Source organism: Chelonia mydas, chromosome 3 (assembly GCF_015237465.2).
Source record: "Chelonia mydas isolate rCheMyd1 chromosome 3, rCheMyd1.pri.v2, whole genome shotgun sequence".
Classification (NCBI taxonomy): domain Eukaryota; kingdom Metazoa; phylum Chordata; order Testudines; family Cheloniidae; genus Chelonia; species Chelonia mydas.
Window position 1 is genome coordinate 140,961,582 of NC_057851.1, and position 21,057 is coordinate 140,982,638.

Genomic DNA, 21,057 nt, shown 5'->3' on the forward strand with positions numbered 1-21,057 from the left:
CATCGAAAGCTTATGCTCAAATAAATTTATTAGTCTCTGAGGTGCCACAAGTACTCCTTTTCTTTTTGCGAATACAGACTAACACGGCTGCTACTCTGAAATCTATCTGAACTGAGTCACCCCATTCCTAAAAAATAATACAATTAGGCTGCAGAAGAGTTGTGGTATTTTAGGGTGAGAAAGGTTGTGCAACCTTTGCAAAAGCATGCCAGAAAACACATGTGGCTGACCTGAAAATTGGCTTTGCACGTGCCAATACATCTCAGACCAAAGACATCCCAAAATAAATTTGAAGTTACTGGCTTACTGAAGAGCAGCAGTGAGAAATGCATTTAAACATGGTTCTCCAGGAAACTATTTGGCCTACTGTACAAGTGTCAATTAAAAGAAAAAGCTGAATGCATATTTTAAGGATTTTAGAATCTACTCCGAATAAAATGAAAGAGGACCTTTTAACATCAAATATTAAACAAAGTGCCACTACATTAGGAATGTGGGAGTGGGGAAAATGTTAGAAGGATAACTAATTTGTAAGTAGAAATCTGATAACACCTTTGGAAGGGCTCTCGTTTGAATCCATAGCTCCACATTGTATTTATATAAAATAGTGCATGGGAGAAGAGTAGAGAGACTGATTCACACCTGCTCTGCAAGGTGAAGTCAGGAATAAAATCGTCCAGAAAGGAATTTTGAGTGAACGAGTAGATCAAAAGGAGGTTTAATCAATGGAGTAAACACCACATTAATAACTCTCAGCACCTCATAATGGGAAGTTTTAGATGCACGTAACACTTCCTTCTGCATAAACCGGACAGCTAATGGCTGAACAGAAACTTGTGTGCATTCAGCATGTTAGTGGAAAGTTAAAACAGTAGTCATATGGACTTTGTACGATAAAGTCTACAGTCCAGATTGAGGGCATGTCTATGCCAGACACGTAAATTGACCTATGTTAGGTCAACTTAAAACCACCACAGTAATTACTGTGGTGGTTCATGCCCACACTACCTTCCTTCTGTCGGAGGTGCACATCCTCACCAGGAGTGCTTCCACCAACTTAAGAGGAGCAGAGTGGGGGGCTGAGAGCCTGAGCTCTCAGCTCCACATGCATCTCCCTGCTGGGAGCTTGGAGGCTGCCCCGTTTCTCCTGGATCCCCACCAGGAGCCCGGGAGCTGCCAGGACTCCAGGTGCGGAGCTCCCAGTTGGGAGCCCAGCTGTGGTGGGGAGCGGAGAGCCCAGAGGGGCAGCCAGGCTCCTGGTGGTGGGGAGCCGAGAGTTGGGGGGGCAGTGGGGAGTGGGGAGCAGAGGGCGGGGGGGCAGGAGCCGGGCTCCTGGCGGCTTGGAGCTAGGAGCATCCAGGCAGTACCAGGGCTCCCCGCAAGAATCAGGGATCTGGGAACCTCTGGGTAGCAGCCCAGCAGGCAGTGGAGAGCCCAGGCAGCAGCTGGGCTGGGAGCCAGGAGGCAACCAGGGTCTGAAAGGGGCAGGCACAGCCTGACTGGGAGCAGGGAACCTGGGGGACAGCCAGACTTTAGCTGGAGCCCCCTACCTGCTCCGGTGACAACCTGGCTTTCTTGTCTATTTCATAGCTCCAGCATGCCAATGGCATTTTGGGATGTATAAGTAGGGGTACTGCCAGCAGATCGAGGGACGTGATCGTTCCCCTCTATTCGACATTGGTGAGGCCTTCATCTGGAGTACTGTGTCCAGTTTTGGGCCCCACACTACAAGAAGGATGTGGAAAAATTGGAAAACGTCCAACGGAGGGCAACAAAAATGATTAGGAGACTGGAACACATGACTTATGAGGAGAGGCTGAGAGAACTGGGATTGTTTAGTCTGCGGAAGAGAAGAATGAGGGGGGGATTTGATAGCTGCTTTCAACTACCTGAAAGGGGGTTCCAAAGAGGATGGATCTAGACGGTTCTCAGTGGTAGCAGATGACAGAACAAGGAGTAATAGTCTCAAGTTGCAGTGGGGGAGGTTTAGGTTGGATATTAGGAAAAACTTTTTCACTAGGAGGGTGGTGAAACACTGGAATGGGTTACCTAGGGAGGTGGTAGAATCTCCTTCCTTAGAAGTTTTTAAGGTCAAGCTTACCAAAGCCCCGGCTGGGATGATTTAGTTAGGGATTGGTCCTGCTTTGAGCAGGGGGTTGGACTAGATGGCCTCCTGAGGTCCCTTCCAACCCTGATATTCTATGATTCCTTAGTATTGACATTTTCTGTAACAATATCTAGGCACAGATTTTATAGCCAGCCAGATCTCATCTGGTTTGTCCCAATACATGTCAGGATACAGTCATATCTATCTGAAAATGGCACTTTATGACTGCACTTGGAACACCTCTTAAAGCCTCTAGATTGCTTCTATGATAACCTGAACAATAAGGAAGAAAAAGAATAAAAATTTAATACAGTGAAACAGATCCTTCAGCTGATGTAAATCAGCAAAGCCCATGTATCCCAGCTGAGAATCCAACCCAGTATTATAAAATCAAAAATCAAACTAGGACTCCATGAGGTGCCAAGCTCATTCAGTCTCACAAAGTAATTCTTAAACGTAAATAAAATAAATAAGATTACTAATCACTAAAAGCACACAAATTAAATTAAAAAACAAAACAAAACATGTTTCCTATCACAAATTGTGAAGTGATGTAGATGAATGTAGTATGGGGCAGAAAGAGCAAAGCTGGAGAACTCCTTTGCTATCAGCAGTAAAAGAAGAAACTGAGGTTATATGGCCAAAGTAGCCATTACACTCTTTAGGAGAAGCATTTTAATAGTTCAGCATTATAAGATGCAGGAATCGTTGCCAGTCAACTGCTAAACGCAAAGGCCAAGAAAGTGTTTTAACTATTGTAATGCTCACCCTTTAAGAACTACCTATATATACACAGTACCAGATTTACTTTAAAATGTGTGTGTCTGTACATAGACTATTCAAAACTGATCATGATATTTGCCATTTTCTCTTTCTGAACAAGCTAAAATATTACAATCCAAGATACAGGTGACAAAACTGAGCATGGATTCCTATCCCACAAGAACATAGAGAGCTCCAAATGAATGTTGTCAAAAATAAATTAATTCTAAAGATATGATGTCTTATTATATGAATGTTGTCAAACACTTACCACTGGAGGCTGCTAGGACATCCTTACATAGCATTAGCCAGTGTGAAAGTTTTTCCACTGCCAGGGATGAAAGCATATGTCCCAAGGTATCATGAATATCAGAACACAGCTTTCGATCAGTCTCCCGATCTAACATTCCAAAAAGAACCCCCTCGAGGCCAGTCTCTGTTATATTAACTCCTTGATGCCGGCAATGAATATCCCGCCGAGAACCAACTCCTGGTGCAAAAGGGTTAATATCTGTAAAATGAGAAACTAGTTTTCCAATAAGAAACTGAATCATATTTGTGCCTTGAAATTAGGGCAATAGCAGCATTAGAAAAGGACATTCTGCATTCACTCTTAGTTGCTCAGATCACAAACACAAAGACATTACTACAATTTGTTGTCAATAAACTCTAACATAGTTTAATATATTAAACTTTTTAGAAGTTAAATTCTATGAGATACTGAGCATTTTCCATGAAATGATAAACACTGTCAATTGCCATTGAGAGCACTCAACACCTTGCAGGACATGCTCAGCATCTACCCGCATTGGATCCTGGAGAATCTCTTCTGAGTTAAGTCTTAATTGTGTCCCACAATACTAGAATGCACGAGTCTGTGGTACAGTGGAAAAATTGTTTGTTTGATAATCCGTTGAAAGAAGGCAGATAATGTTTTTCAATGTTTTTAAAAATTTAAAGTATATAACAACCAGCAGACAATTATATACTTACTATGGAAGGCTTCTGGATATTGTACTTTTTCCTGACCATTCAAACAGGCGAGTAGGAATCATAACTCATTTGAGCAGCAGCAGCAACAGGATAAAATTATATATGTAAAAATTGGGGCAACTGGAAAACCCGACTGGCTACTAAGGATGTTGTTAACAGAACATCCTACTCACAGTATACGGAATCATTATGCCCTGTGACAGGGTCTATCAGGTTTTTTCTGCTCCCTGCTACAGGCATTGGTGCCCTAATAGCCCCTATTTACAGAAAACCCACACAGACCAGGCTACCAACAAGACTTCATCCTCCAGAGGCCTAAAAGAGCAAGGAGGAGACACTAACCAATCAGGTGCTAGCACGTCAGTTAAAAAGGCTTGCCTGTGCTTCTCAGGGGTAGCGGCAGGATGAGAGCAGACCAGAGAAGTGCTATCCCAGAACCCGAAGGCCAGGTCAGGGCCTTGTCCTCAAGCACTACAATTAAGAGCTTGCCTTTGAAGTTGTGTTTGTTTGTTTAAAGGCACAGACGGACAGATTCTGAGGTTATTTTTATTCAGCTGTTTTAGACTGACCTTAAGTTTATAGCACAGGCCACTTGGCTCTGAGTAGGTGGCAGTAATCTGTGGACTAAGGCAGGGAGCACCTGCAATGCCATTCTTGGCCCCATGAGAAGCCACTCCCCCACCCCCTCCGTGCCATGCCCATTTTCAAAACCAGCAAAATTAAGGGAGAAGAACAATCAGTAAGAGAGAGGAACAATTTACTGGGGGGAAATTCCATTTCTAATTTGTTCTTCATATTTAAGAGGCGAGGGCTACTGTCTTTACTTTTAGCTGGAAATATGGAAATGGCAAGAAACTCCAAAGGAGGTTGGGTTTTGTTTGTTTTTGTCTTAAAAAACTCACACACTATATTAGAAAAGGTAACACTTACTGATGCCACTATTCTCTTTGTCACCAGCATTTTTCGCTAAGCTCATGGCGTATTCACACACTTCTGCTGCTTCCCTCTGTGCAAGTTGCCGCAAACATGCCACTGCAGCCCGACGGAGCAATAAGTGAGAACTGCACAAGTGAACCTGCAATCAGAACCATTGTAAACTGGTAAATTGCTGTGTCTTTATTTAACTGAATCAAAACTGTTAGTGATTAATAACAGCCTCTCGCTCAGCTAAATCAAGTGTAGGTCATGTAAACAGTTACAAAGTAGTGTTGCACTTGCACAGAAAGTCAGAATGCAAGAAGCCATTCGGCTGAAAACATTAATTAAAATGGATAAGTCCCTTAACTTACTGAAGGGCATGCAGCTAACTAAACCCAAACATGATCACGTCCTTTGGAAACGAACCTCTGCCTATCAGAAACACGTAAGAGAACTACCTGTATCTGCTCACTGCATTTGCACACAGATCTTGACCATCTTTCTCCTGGAGAACCAACTTGTTTAATTTCTTTCTGAGCTTAATATAATGAAAGTAATTCTGTTCTATTCTTCTATGTTTCCATAAAGCAGCTATTCCCCCTTGCAGATTTCAAGATTCTAAAGAGTTTAATTAGAGGAAGTTTGAGTGTCGTGGTTCCAGGTGGGGTGTATTAGCATCCCAGCATGTTGCCCCATCTCCCAAATGGAAGCACAAGTGGGAAATTTAAAAAGCAAAATTGAGAAATCTTATTAATAAAGTTTATTATTCAAGATTTTAAAATGTGAAATACGAATTAAGCCTCACAGACTGTAAAAGTGAAGCCAATCAGGAACTCTGGAAAATCTCTTAGCTTCTCTCCCATTTCAGCTCTAAGACAAAGAGACCACACTTTCAAAAATGCTCAGTACTAGGCAGCTGCAATTGTTCTCAGATGTTTATCTGGAAGACTGGGCACTTCATTTGGGTGCTGAAATGGGAGGGGACTGTGACAGAGTGCTGGGCAACAACAGCAGAGCCAGCCCTCTGGTCCTCGCAATTCTAATAAATTACTCTAGAGCAAACCTTAATTAAGAAGAGCTGTGCCTAACGGATGGGCTGAGGAGGACTAAGAGGCTATTTAGACCATTAGGCAGATGATACAAAAGGCATAGAAACGGAGGAAGCAGAAAGAGAGAGGAAGAGAATGCTCTCCCCCCTGTTTGCCTCAGGAGCTGAGGGCTCCCTAGACTGAAGGGGTGAGGGTATTCAATGTATATGGGTGGAGAAAACTAAAATGGTAAATAAACTGCACTGGGTGTTTTATCAGCAAAAAGGTCTCTGAGCTGTTTGTGGACCTGGCAGAGGGAGGAGCAAGGCGGCCTGCCACAGGGAGCTCTTTGGCAAAATCTGGTCACTTACTTGGGATGGCCAAATGTGAGCTGTTGGGTGCTGAGCTCTTTGAAAAATCTGGCTAAAGGTGCACAAACAAGCACTTCTCACAACATATACACTTGAAAATAAAGTTTATATTTTCATAGCTGGTATAGCCATCTGGCTAAAGAGGGATAACATTGTGACTGGACCCACAGGGAATAAAATTTGACTCTAGACCAGTGTTTCTCAATCCATGGGTTGGGACCCAAAACTGGCTTGTCAGAATGTTTCAAAGGGTCATGTGGCAGCTCCTGTGGCTCCTGTCCCGCTGGGCTAACTTTCCCACTCCAGGCACTGCAACTTCTGGGGTCCCAGAGCCACTCAGGTTTGACCCAGCTGTTATGACGACGGGAGTCCGGGTAGGCCAAATTTGAGTGAGTGGCATTGCAACCCATGAGCCAACAACTCCACTCACACAAATTTGGTCCAGTCAGGGGTGCGGGAACAAAGCTGAGCGGTGCTGCAAGCCTGGAAGTTGCAATGCCTGGAGCGAAGGGGCAAGCCCAGCCAGCCCCACAGCACAGGAGCTGCAGGAGCCACCACTGTGGGGTTAGTGCCAGGCAGGACCCAACCAAAACCACCCAAGGGCCTCCACCCCCAGACTATTTACTGGTCGTGACAGGCCATAAACATTTACAAATGGGTGCTGAGCCCAAAAAGGTTGAGAACCACTGCTCTAGTCCAGTTTACATCATGCTTTAACATTGGTTACTAGGATCCTGTATTCTGCCAGTGACAGAAATTACAATTTTCAATAAAATGGCCACCAGCAATCGTTGAATCACTCATGACAACTGTCATTAAAACCTTCTATGTTCAAATCTAAACCATAGTTTATACCACATATGTCAGTAAGTACTTCTCAACATGAGAGCGTTCAGATTTCTGTGCTAAGTAACATTTGCTTCTAATATGCTTTGAATCACCTCGAGTACAAGTAAATATTTTTCTTCCAAAAGAATTTTGCAAGCTCCCAACTTTTCTTGAGAGGAAGTAGCTGTACAGGGAACTGTATGTTTTTCAAGGGAGGAGATAAAAAGTGCTCTTTTAGAAACTCTAATCTTGAGTTACCTCGGGGGACATATTTTTTAATAAGTTGAATACACATTTGCTTTCCCTGTATTAGCTTGCTACGAGGGTGGAAATTGCTTTCCCAAATGAAAGGTCATAGAGCGTACAAAATATTTAACACTAGGCCTTTATTTCGTTCATGAATGTCTGAAGGTTTCAATCTTGAAAAACAGACTTTAAGAGATCCTCTAAGTATCATCCTGAAGTTGTTTCAATAGAACTACAACAGAGAACTTTAGGATTTAAATTACTGGAAAGATTATTCCCTGCTTTTAGTTAAAAAAAAAAAAAATGATGAAGAAGTACAGAGGCAGAAAGGAATCTGAAAAGCATATGGAAGACATTGGTTTAAGTCTGATACATGGTGTTGGTTCCAAACAGAAGACAAAAGCTTGTCACTGATTTATCTTTCATTTAATGGGGGAGGATTTTCAGCCAGTCCTCTATTCAGCCACCATGTCCACATTTTACTTGTCCAAACAGATGTGGGAGCATGTGCAAAGCCATTTGCAGGTAGGCTTATCATGGAGGGAACAAGATTTTGGAAGCAAAAGAGAGGGAAGGAAAATTAGGTAGCTGAGGGTTTATGATGGAGCAGGGAAAGGACAACAGAATGGGATGGAAAAAGATTTCAATCAGCAACAATTACGCCTTGGGTTAACTTCTTTGTCTATAATATTCCTACTGGGAGATCTAGTCATAAAGGAACTGACAGAGATAATTATTTGTCACAGGATGTGGTACATATCAGCCTGTTATTCACACTTAACAGAAGGGCCCACCTCCATCTGTGCTGAGCAATACCTTTCACTTGGAATTCTCTGCACTCTGACATATTACAGAGTATGGGTCATGCTGAATAAGAGTGAACCAGTTGCGCAAGACAAGGGGACATGTGCTATGGGGAGGAAACTCTAAGGAAAGATTGGAAGCAGATTACACAAACAGGGACAAAGTCCCAATTTCAGTATAAATAGGCCTGAGTCCTTTGGTCATTATCTGTGAAGAGTCTGGGACACAGGTGACCAGGGATGTCTTAAAGGGAGGGTCTCTCCCTTAAACTCAATTTTCTGAATGTCTGAGCATAAGTATACTTAACTCCAATGTATTTTTTAAATTTTCATCTAATAAAAGTTTTGTTTAAGATCAAATTTTGGATTTTACAGCCCTTGCATCACTTCCTGCCTTCAGGCAGGAAAGCTGGTGCTGTGTTTATTGAGACATGTGAAAATACTCACCTGAGCAGCAATGGAGGAACATGAGGATGACAGCAAGACACAGACTCTGCCTAGGACTCTGATAGTAGGAGATACGCCACTTTCCCCACATACGCTTCCTTTTTAAGTAGCCATAGGAGATAGGCATGTAAGATAAGGAATGAAAAAGAGGAGACCTTTGGGGGACCCTGAGACTTGTTATTGTGTATTCCTCTCCTTTCCAAGCTAAATAGTCCTAGGGCCTGATTCTCACTTAAACTAAGGCCACTTTACACCACTCTGGCAGAGTAAAGGGATTTAAAGTAAGCGTAACTATAATCTAAGCCCACTTTAAGGCTCCTCTTCACACCCAGAGCAGTGTAAAGTGGCTTTAATGTAAATTAGAAAGAGGTCCCTAGTCTTGGGTAAAATTTTCAAAAGTGCCTAAATGACTTAGGCGCCAAAGTCCCTTCATTGATTTTCAATGGGACTTCTGACTTGGGAGCCACTGAGTGCTTTTGAAAACTTTGCCCCTTAACACGTACGTATACTCCCCCATAGGCTGCTAGCCATTTCTCTTTCCTTTCTGCAGGCCGTAATGCTGAAGTTTCCAGCATTAGAGATGTAGGACAGGACAGACACATTTTACACTCACACAAAGGCTGGGAACCAGACTGGAGAGGTTGACATGACGGGGTGCAAACATGTGAAGCTGTTGAAGGCAGGATATGGCAGCTGCCTGAACAAGAGAGTCCGAGTGATCTTGTGTGATTGCACATCCCACCAAGCACGAAGAGCGGATTGTTGAAATAGTAGCTCCATTACCTAACAGAATAAAGAATTCTTAACAAAGCAACTTTTTTGTATAGCTGTTATACATTTTAACCTTTTAATCACAAAACTTCAGAGATGTGAAATCTTTGTAAATTACATACAGCATCACTCTTCTAAATACGTATATTTGAAGTTAACAGCTGCATTACTGCAAAAGGACTCTGTATACAGGGTTAGAACTCACTTTCCATTTTAGCCCAATTTTGACACTTACCCCTTTGAAGTTTCAAAGCAATCTGCTAGCCCAAAAAGTCCTTTAAACCTCAAAATTTTGCACAACTGATCATTAGCCAGAAAAATTTTGCGGACATTGTTCAGTTAGTCAGTATTTCTGAGATATGGCACTTGTTAAAATGAACAAAGTTCCAGGTTTTGGAAATCTATTTAATTTAGTAGTCTTGGATAAGATTGCATGCATAGACCCATTTCTTAGAATATTAGATATAAAATTTTAGAGTTATTTGCTATGGATTTAGTTTTAAACTCTGAATACTTATCACATTTTGACAGGTTTCAGAGAAGCAGCCGTGTTAGTCTGCTAAAAGAAAAGGAGTACTAGTGGCACCTAAATTGGTTAGTCTCTAAGGTGCCACTAGTACTCCTTTTCTTATCACATTTTGGAAGACTTTATATTTTTTTGCAGTTTTGGAGCAGTTTAATATATTAATATGCTAGAGGAGTTTCTTATCTCCCTCAGTTGCATCACTTGGATTCAACAGGTTACAGACTACACAGAATATTTGATTTAAAGACTATGTTATCTTGCATTTCAACAAGTACCATTCATCATCTTTACAGCACAGCTATAATTACAGCAAAATGTCGTCTCTATAAGAAAAAATTCTGAACAACTTATGTTTGTATATATCAATACTTTTAAAATATCTGTTAAAAATCAATAAGGAAATTCCTAGGCAAAAAAAGTTCAGATACAACTACAAGACCGAAGTTAATAAACATATTCGAAAGGCAGGGAATTTATAACTGAGGTTTCACTAACAGCCTCATCTATGGCACTTTATCAAAGACCCATGTATAGCCACCAAAATCCCCTATGCACCTTAAAGAAAAAACACCATACTTCATCTTTATTTCCAGTTTGGACCGCATACCCTCAGATAACACACTGAAAAATTTGTCAAGGTATAAAGATCTGAGAATACTGAGACTACCTCATTATTGGAGTTAGATAGTTTTGGCACCAATTCATATGGCCACCTGCAACATATATGGTAATTTCCTGCAATATCTTTGGGAGTTCTTACTATATTTAGCTTATGTATCATTGTGAGCCAGGGATTGTATGCAATTCCACGGAGAGGGTGGCCACAGTTCCTCCAGGAACTAAGAACAGTGGGGAGTGATTAGGCAAATTCACTCAGGTCTAACATCTCCAGAGAAGTACCACCACCTGGAGAGGCTCACATATACTAACTAGTTCAAACTGGATTCCCCAGAGACCAAAAGACAAAGAAAAGAGTTTTGGAAAAACAGCCTGAGTTTAAACTGTCTCAGGGCCTTCTATCTGATTTAGCTAAGAGACAGGACCTTCTGACCAAGGTGAGTCTGGGAGAAATCCCTGTAGAAGAGCTGGAAGGGCTGAAGTTGGGATGACCTTTGGTAAGCTTTTTAGCATGCATATAAGGGGTGTTTATAGCTTTCATATGTTTTTTTCTGTAATCTTTCGCCTTAAGAATAAATGTGCTTGCTTATAAAGACCTGCATGGTAACTTGTAACTGCTGGCGATTACAATTGTTCACAGCCTCCGGAGAGAACGCAAAGTGCAGATGCTGGACTGTTTAGGCAGTCTGGCTTGCTGGAGATATCACAGAGTGGGCAAGGAATTGTGTAGCCTTGAAAATCCCTTGTCAAGAGGGAGAGAGATGAAGGTCTTTACCCAGGAGAGCTGACAGTTGAGGAGCTAGGAGCCTAGAGTGGGTGCCCTTGAGGGATCATGGAGGAGGAAATACAGGTGCAGTCGCCCTGAATTGTGTCACCATCAATACACACGGTGCAGCTGCAGATAGACAAACCCTACACACCAATCACAAATGCTTCATTATCTGCACCATGCAATACTTAACAGCCAGCTGACATTAAAAAAAAACAGCATCTATCCTATTTATAACCTTAACTTTATCTTAATTAAATTGCAGATTAAACTTACCTTGCAGCTCAGGGCCAACCGTAGTTATTATAGCCCCAAGACATCGGCCCAAACACTGATGTACTTCTGTATGCGATGGTGGAACTGTCAAGAGCAGGGTAAGAACTAGAGACAGAGTAGGCTCCACATATCCCCGGTACATTGGCCCACTAGAGTCCACTATCAAGGCAAGTGAATGGAGAGACCAGGTCTATAATAAATCAAAGAGATTTTTGGTTTTGAGTCATATAAGTTTGTTTAGTTTAGAGTTTTGACGATTTATTTATAGTCGCTATGGCTCTCACCACACTTGTCTAAACATTTCTATTTTAACCCTCTGTTTTTAAGAACATCTTCGTCACCCCACAATCTGGAACATTCACTTCTGGGCTGAAATTTCCCAGGTTTGGTCTCTGCCTGCAGGTGAATTTTTGTTTGTTTGAATAAAAATGGCTACGCTGTTTGAGAATGAGAAGAAAAGGATGCATATATTTTTTCCACTATATAAAAAAGTTTGACACAATTTTGAAAGCCAAAACTGGGGCAGAAAGTTGAAATTAGACTCAGAAATGGTCCTCGAGAAGAAGTGCCTGAACCAATGGAAACAGGTTTTCATTTGATAATGTTATGGCCAATTGAAATTCTCAGCTTGCATATACAGTGCATTTTGCACTGAGTTTTCCTTCTAAACTCGTAAAAGTGAAGCTAAGGAAGGCCACGCTGCTCACATGTAGTTAACTTAGCTGCACTGGAGAAAGGTAGTGAAGGGCAAAGCCCTGGTCTCATTCACTGAACACCCTGTAAGATACACTATGAATGAAGCCAGGTGCCCTTGTTTCATTTTCTTCAAAGCTTGTAGGGAACAAGTTTCAGGGCTGCTAATGTTCACAGGAAATGCACTCCCTCTCCTGTGGGCCGCAAAGTGTGCAGGACAGAGTGTTCCAGTGGCATTTACCAAAATAATTTTACATTATGATTTTCCCCCCTCATTCCAAAAAACGTGGGAAGTTCCATAAAAAGAAAAAGGACTATTGTAAGAGGAGGTTATAGTTGCACAGTTAAACATTTGAGTTAGCTGGCCACACTGCCTTTATTCTGCTCCTACAGTCTAGTTACATGATCACATAATCTTTCTCAACTACATAACACTATTTATTTTACAATGTTAGACACTAATGTTGCATCATGTAACATTTTTTTCATTCTTTCTACTGTTTCATTCTATTTATTGTAATGCTCCAGTATCTTTTTACTGATTTAGACGGAGGATTTTAAAGGTTCAAACAGAAGTGTTATGTGCCTAACTCCCATTTAAAGTTAATGGGGATTAGGCACCTAACTGCCATTTGTACCTTTGAAAATCGCCTCCTTTGATTTCTTATCTTTTTATACTGCAGTAAAAATTGATTAAATTTTATTTGTGAAATAATATGCAAGCCTTTGTTTAAAGACTACCATGATGCATTTACAGAACAGCAGAAATAATATTGCACATGCAACCTGAGACTTTGTCAATATCTAACTTTTGAGAGCTTAACTATGGAAATTTATGAGGGTTTTTTTTTATTATATATATATAGAGAGAGATAGATAGATATATGTATCACTAAGCAAAGCAAATCAAAACTTCTATCAATCCTGTCTCCTCAGACAGAGGATTACCTCTACTCCATGTTCTCTAAAGTTAATAATTGAAGACGACACGGGTGTCTGTGGTTCCAGGCGACAAAGGTAGCAGAGGATGGGGGCTCCAAGCTCAAAGTTCTGAGCCATTAAACTGCCTCTTTCTGTGGGTGAGACACACCTTCCTGCTGATTAGGCGTAATAGCCAGTAGCCACTTCAACTAATAATTTCTTTTGGAGTAATGGGGGAAAAGAATGAAAAAGTCTCCTGATATGTGGTGAGTTACACTATAACCTTTTGAGAATAATATTTATAGGCAAGTAATTTTTTTCATTCAACGTTTTTATTTATATCTTTCTCCAGAGGGTCTTCTACAAAGCCAGTTAAATAAAATAGTAAAATTCACTGCCAAGGGATATCATGAATGCACCTACTTTCTTTTAAGATTCTACTTTAACTTACATTTGTTTGCCAAATTCTCTTATTATTTATTTTAATTCATTGTTCTACAGAATGGAATAACTTATTTACATCTTGAGATGACTCAACATAATTAGGCACTTGCCTAAAGTAACTGTTCAAAGTCAGGTTAGTTTGTTGTTAGGCCCACTGCACCATAAAGAAACTGTATTTAGGACAAAAAGATATCGCTCTCCCGTTTAGACTTATACTCCTTGGGGCATGGACTGACAATTTTTTCTTTTGTACAGCATTTTCTTTGCTGTTGACAGTAATACATTAATATTAAACCCTACTGAATGGTTTTAAAATGTCTTTTTGTTTTATACCTGGACTTCAGGTGAGGTCCCATCTTGTGCCAACGCCAACAGAATACTGACACTGGTTTTCAGATGCTGTCCGGAACCTATTCCACCCACATAACGATGGAGACAGCCAAGAGCCAACGAATGACCAGTTCTTGACACAACATCTCGAGCAGATTTTAACCTATCAAGATTAAAGCATAAATCAAAGTATTTGCCAGATTTGTGGTTGAGGCAAGGATTGTTCAAGTGTCAGAAAAATAAACAAACCTCAGCTTCTACCTGGACTATTTGTTAACTCAAAAAAAAAAAAAAAAAACCACAAAAAAAAAAAAAAACAGCAGAGACTTTCTGGGAAGATATAAATGAAAAAGACAAAGGAAAATATTTAAAACTTTCTGATTATTAATTCCTCATATTCAGTTGCTTGTAAAGTTATTCTGACTTTACTATAATTCCTTTCTTCTCTTCTGGGAAGCATTTATTTCTGACATTTTAGATAAGGAATATTTTTGTAACTGACAGGACACATGATTCTCTTAAACTGTTTACTCTTTGCTTGATGTTGCAGACCACAGTACTCTGTTACCCAGAAAATGCTGTGCTAAGCTTAAACAATCAAGAATGAAAATGTGACGAGACATGGTGGAGGACTGACGGGAATGCAGCTGAATCCTCTGATATATTGCCAGCTCACTTGTTATATCTTTTTAGAACCTACTGCTTCTCACTGCTATGAGTTTTATTATGAAGGTTTTTTTAAATAATCTTTTATTCAAAAGAAACAAGGAGGAAAGTAGCAAGACTTTGAATCACCAGATTACATAAGTACATGATAACTTTTCTTATCGATGCTTGGCAAGATTTGAGCCCCCCACATCTACTACAGCTATGACAACTGTAAATAATTAGGCTGCTAGCTACAATTGTTCTCCAGTAGTCATGGAAAATGGATACCTGTAAAGAAGAAAGTGAAGGGTAATTTCTCGTCTTTCTGCATGTAAGACCTTAGCACTCCAGGCAGTATGCAAACATATAAATAATAAAAGGCCTCCAGTAAATAATACAAGAATTACTTAACAATATGGACAAATTGAAAAATCCATTTGATAAAATGGATCTTGGAGGAGAAATTATGGACAAAACCATAGCAGTGCTTGGAAAATCATGGATTCTCAAGGGAAGAAACAAAGTCTTACAAGCAATTGTATTATAAAAATAAAGTTCAAATTCTGAATATTGAAAATCTTGAAAAATGCTTAACATATGAAAATAAGTATCCTTGAGATACTTAAACTATCTAGAAGATCTCTTGAGAATTGCTGAGGATAATAAATTTTACTCCTTTAAAAAAACTCTTATCTATAAACACTGAATGAGATCATGTGTGAATCTAGGTGACAGCAGGAAGAATCTGAACTCTCCCTTACAGTTTCTGATACTGCTTAGTTTTCCGAGATCCAGGGGTGTAACTCTAGGTAAATTTTGCCTTATTTATAATAGAAACAGAGTCTTGCCTTGAAATGACACCACTGAAGAAACAAATTATTTCACAAAAAGAATGTCCCCAGATGGTTTTTGGCCTATTTGATTTAAGCTGATTCTTCCTTTATATGAAAGAAAGATTTTATACTTAGAAGTTGCAATCTCTTTTGCATTGCTGCAAACAACCACCACCACCACCACGACTTTTTATCTTTTTAGACATGGACAAGTTAATCCCATTCATAAAAGGGAAGATGAATTTAACATAACTGGATCATCAGAAGACCAATTTCCAGTTTAAAGGAAATACACTAGAATATAGTTCACGTACTCATCTGAGGAAAAATTGGACACACTTATCTTCCTGAATCTTTAGTACAGACAGATCTTTGAAGGCCTAATTAGTGATGGGGAGTCAGATGGAGTACAGAAGCAAGTCACTGTGGGCCAACAAAGAAGCCAAAACCTAGACGCTGAGAGGAGGTGTTGATAACATGCGGCTACCGATATGCATTGTTCTGGGTAACCCCACACTTTACACATACTTAGAGTCAGCCATGTTTATTTTATCTGAAGCAGTTTCTTCATCCTTAAATAGATCATCAAGAACTGTTCAACAATATTGTTCCGAAGACCAAATATTTCAATCAGTCATTGTTCACTCTTGGTAACAGCATATGAAACAACTCAGAATCTGTAAACCTGATTAGGCCTACCAACCCAAAGTGGTCAGGCATGAAGGAAATATACTTAAAACTATAATTGTATTTAGCAGAGACATTTTCTGCACATGTTTGAATTCTATGTTTTATTTCCTTTCTTGAGGCAAAGTGACAACAACTTACTTGTCAAAGCTGAATTGAGCCATTCTGGCGATGAAAGTTGCTTCTCCAACTACCTGAGCCATTCTGCCAAGTGCCTCTCCTGCTGCACATCTCAAAATGGGATTAGGATTGTCAAGAGCACCCATAACCAATGTCAGAGCAGATTTGCGGACTTCTTCTGGTCCTAATGTGCTTTTATTCTCAGCTAAACCCTATATGAACAAATGGGAAAAAATATTTGACCAAAAGGAATAAAAGTATGTTTTGACATCTGTTGCTGAAATCAAGTTTAAAACAGTTTAAACTGATATTTTCACAAGAAGATAATTCACTCATAAGACAGCCTACCTAATTATTTAAGTGATGTCTTACACACAACTGGACATATCTTACATCTCACACCTTGAGAAAGGTGTTTAATTTCTACTTCTCTCCCTATTTCTCAAGGGTTTTTTCTCTTTTTTTAAAATAAGATTAAAATAATGTTACATGTTAATACAAATAAAGAAACAAAATGAAGACTACATGAACACCCAACTACTACCAAAACAATATTCTGCTTCTGCCCCAAAAAACAAAGCAACTGGTTTCCTCCAAAACCAACAGCAATGGCATTGCATGGTTCTTTGCTAATTGTTTTCCATAAGCCAGTTCCAACAATACAACTTGATGGGTTGGCTCCTCCCCTAGATCAGACAGGCAAGGCAACAACCAAAGAGACACTGCAGTTTTCACGCACTTAACTCCACCTCCTTCTATCACTCTCACTCCCCTGAGCCCCTCACCAGCACACCAAGTAGAGAACTTCAGAACTGTAAGCTGAATCATTGTAAAAAAAACAACAGAACTTCAGCATATGATAAATCAGCTCTTTATGATAGTGAAGCGTGGACATCTGGACTGTTGTCCATATATATATCATCTGGCATGCTGCTTTCTGAAAGAGTATCTGGTGGTCTAAGTTTTACGGACTTGTAGATATAATGACTAAGGGAAGAAGAGAAAGGGGAAAGAACTCCAGAAGTAAGCCCTGTATCACAAAGTCATGCATTTGTGACCAGACTGGAAGAAACCAGAAATTTTCCCTGCAACATTCAGGTAGTCAGACAGAGGAGAGTAACATTTTAATGGAGACTTTGCCCAACTGCTACTGCTGGCTGGAGATCACGTTAGCTTGTTCTAGTCTACCAAACAAGTGATTTAGGTTCAACAGCTAGCCACTGATTGCATAACTACAGTCTTGCAAATAGAAAAATCTGAACACTGCCTGGAAAAACTGTTAGAGCAATATCCCTTGAAATGAGAAAAAAAAGAAAATTAAGTCTCCCGAGATAATTTTCTTCTGGTCTAAACTGACTTGCAACTGGTGAGTCCTGTTAGTCTCCAACAGCTGGCATTAAAGGGGACTAATAATCAATTTTGTCTTATCTGAAAGACACCACATTTCCAGTCAATGAACTTCTGGGGTCACTGTTAATGACCTGTTGACACTGGCTTTCATCTTCGTGGAGTTCTGAGCAAATGCATCCAACAAAGTGAGCTGTAGCTCACGAAAGCTTATGCTCAAATAAATGTGTTAGTCTCTAAGGTGCCACAAGTACTCCTTTTCTTTTTAGTATCAGGAAAGAGACAGAGGGTGTGCACTGTCGGAGGAACAACAATGGTATGATTTCCCATCCCTCTGGCAAATAGGTTCCTGGATGCTGAAGAGAATGAACTGATCTGATAGGCTGTGGCATCAAAATCAGTACACCACAATTTAAAGTGTGTGTGGTAGGAGAGGAAATCTCAGCAGGAAAGGGCCAAAGTCAGCAAGGCAATTCTGTAGCTCACAAAAGCTTATGCTCAAATAAATTTGTTAGTCTCTAAGGTGCCACAAATACTTCTTTTCTTTCTGCACATACAGAGCAACACAGCTGCTACTCTGAAACAAAGCAATTCTGTTCCCCGTAGGGAAAAAGTTTCAGGTTTACTGGGAGTGGACTGTCTGTGAGAAGTAGAAAAATCTTTACTTTGAAGACTGTTTATTGTCCAGTCTCTGCACCTGTGAAACGTGCCCCCAGGGAATCCCTCTTTGGAGTACCCTGTACTCCCACTGCTGCAGTCAATTACTTTGAAGAACTGTGAAAACAAGTGCTCTCTGAGAGCCTGGGGCAGAATGTCAAGGCTTGCAGAGTGGCCATAAGAAACTGGATGCAACATGACCACTGCATTAAGTGTATTCATGACTCTTCTCATCCTAATACTCCATGCGAAGGAAGGAAATGATCTTCTCAGCAGAAAGGCAAAAATTAGTGAGTTACAATTAAAAGTATTAATCTAAGGCTACGTCTACATTTTGAGCTGGGGTGTGATTCTCCTGCTCATGTGCACATACTTGCGCTAACTCGATGAGAATCACACCCCAGCTTGAAGAGTAAACATAGCCTAAAAGGAAGATGAGGCTGAAGAAAAACCAAAGAGGGCCCACCAAAACAGCCTGGCTGCCACAGTTGCTACTGACCTCCGTAAAGGAAGGATATAAACTGGGCAAGAGACACAAAAGGGCTGGAGCTAGCTGAATGGAAAGAGTGAAAATGGAAGTCTCATTTGCTCGAATCCTACCTAATTCACAAGAAAGGGGAGTCAACCCATCAATCTGCATTGTTAATATTATGTAGATAGATAGATAGATAGATATACACATAGATAGATAGATATACACATAGATCTATATATATATATCAGCGTTACTGAGTTAGCTTTACCTTTACCTAGGACATGCAGGCAGGGGAGGCTTTTATTCTCTCCCCTCACCAATGGATCAAACTCCGTCAGACTGGAAAGATGAAATTTTTAGGTGGTATGTCAGTGTGTTGCACTGCAACAGTCACTAAATTAAAGGACATTTTAGCTATATGAAGAAAATTTTGAAACTATTTTTCTTTTTCGAATCAAGGTAGCAGCAAAAAATCACATCTTAACACACTGGATGGGAGTGAAAATGCTGGATGACTGCAGCAGCCTGTTTGGTCCTCAAGTATGATAAGGATAAGGAATGTATTATTACCACTCAGAAAAAGAATCAAGTTACTTTAGGAAAAACACCTTTCTCCCCAAATTGTAGGTGGGGAAATAAGATGTGATCGTGTAGTTAAAGATTGTAGCATAACACACATGCACAAAGGAGCCCAATTAAGAATGTACAGGCAACTTTAATTCTGGCTTTTCCTAACTTTTGAGTGCTTGACTTTGCAACCTTAATAATGATCTTTTAATGTAGTTTTTGTGTTTAACATTATAAATAAAAAAGTCTATAAATCTGAGAATTTTAGTATCTGTCAGTTACAAATTTTAAAGCAGTTTTACCTTCAATGCACTGAGAACAGCAGTGAAGATATTAAGCTGCACAGCTTGCTGACGGACACCTTTAGCCTGTTTGACACATTCAGCAAAGTGATCCAACATTTGTAGCCTACAAAAGAACAATTAACATCATCACTAAGAGAGAGACACTTCCAAAAAATAAATTGAAAAGACAATACATTTTGCCTAAAGGGAAAAAGACCAATGCAAAAGAGAAAAAACAAACAAAGCAGAAGGGTTTAAACAAGGCCCTGTGAATTTTGCTATTTGGCTGCAGAATGTATTGGGCCTTATGAAAATCTTTTCATCTCACCTCGTGGCCTGAGAACATGCTACCAGGCAGAAGGGGGTAAAGACCTCTGATTGACACTCTGCTGGCTCTGCCTTGAACTCAGCCACAAGCAAGAGATTGTCATTTCAGAAGAAATGATTGCTTAGAAGAAACAGCGACTGCAGAGAGACTTTGCAGTATGACCAGGAATTGTGGGGAGAGGAGAGAAGAAAAATTCACTTGCCTCACTATCCTCCGCCTTAGACACAATGCTGGGAATAAGCAGAGTGCAAACTACAATTCACATTCTCTCCTTCCACCTACATTCTGCTGAGAAATTAGAGGAGGGGAGGAAAATATGAACTGGCTTTGTGCCTCACCTTTCCTCTAGAGATGCCAGGAATAGGAGGGAATAGCGCCACCAGGATCCCTATCCAGGTAGCAGTGGTTTGGCATGTAGGCTACAGAGTTTTTTCATTCAGATGCAGGTAGACTTTGTCATAGTTATCCACGCCACTGTCACTGCAAAGCTGAATTACTGCAAAGTGTTCTGCATGCTAATACACTTTAAATCAATTATAAAAATGACCTCACCACACATTATGTTGAATTTTCAGGACTGTAAACTAGGAAAAAGATCTTTTACTTCTAACGTGAGTACATGTGATATGGAACCCACTGAGAGACAATGAACGTGGAACACCAGAAGTAGATTGACTTTTTGAGAGAACTATAATCCCATTAAATTAAAAAAGGAAAGTCAACCATACACTGAATTGCACACTAACTTAGACTGACCTGTGTTTGTAAGAAACATGAGGAAAAACCACACCAAAGAGCGCCACAGAGGCATCAATGACAGATACTCCCAGGGGAAGGGGGCCAGGCACAGCTTCACCAGCTGGGATGCGCAAATAAATGGAAGACGGGTCATGCTCCAAAGCACCACTTCCAGATGCACTGTTTGGCTGAAGCTACAAATAACCACAAGTTATTAATACCTTCTAAATACATATTTGCACATATTTATACTGAACATACTGAATTAACCAAACTACATATGCAGCAACTTAAAACTAGATTACTCACCAGCAGTTAGAATTCTCTAACTACACTCTTACATACAATGCCAGGCAAATCCCAGAAAGTTCAAAGCAGTTAACAGCTTGGTGTGAGCAGTCTCAGTCACCCTTGGTACAGATGAGGTGGGTGAATTAAAGACAAAGTGACAAAATTTGGTTCTGATAGCAGCTCTGGGAAGCAGTGAACACAAAGAGGCATTTCAGGGAAAAAGGTTAAACC

The 21,057-nt window shown here is 40.2% G+C and overlaps 1 protein-coding gene across 18 annotated transcripts in view; it reads right to left on the reverse strand.

Moving 5' to 3' along the window:
- HEATR5B (HEAT repeat containing 5B) overlaps positions 1-21,057 on the reverse strand; it is a 93,525-nt gene that overhangs the window by 35,310 nt on the left and 37,158 nt on the right. For 9 of the 18 annotated variants that reach the window (XM_037895423.2, XM_037895418.2, XM_043543401.1 and 6 more), the window contains 8 exons: positions 20,554-20,729; positions 19,488-19,593; positions 16,161-16,351; positions 13,855-14,014; positions 11,464-11,653; positions 9,117-9,286; positions 4,793-4,937; positions 3,141-3,395 (listed from right to left, as the gene is read on the reverse strand). In XM_037895423.2, the coding sequence (XP_037751351.1) occupies positions 3,141-3,395; positions 4,793-4,937; positions 9,117-9,286; positions 11,464-11,653; positions 13,855-14,014; positions 16,161-16,351; positions 19,488-19,593; positions 20,554-20,729 (1,393 nt within the window). The remainder of the gene's footprint in view (positions 1-3,140; positions 3,396-4,792; positions 4,938-9,116; positions 9,287-11,463; positions 11,654-13,854; positions 14,015-16,160; positions 16,352-19,487; positions 19,594-20,553; positions 20,730-21,057) is intronic. The other 9 variants (XM_037895425.2, XM_037895422.2, XM_043543402.1 and 6 more) reach the window with 2 other exon arrangements.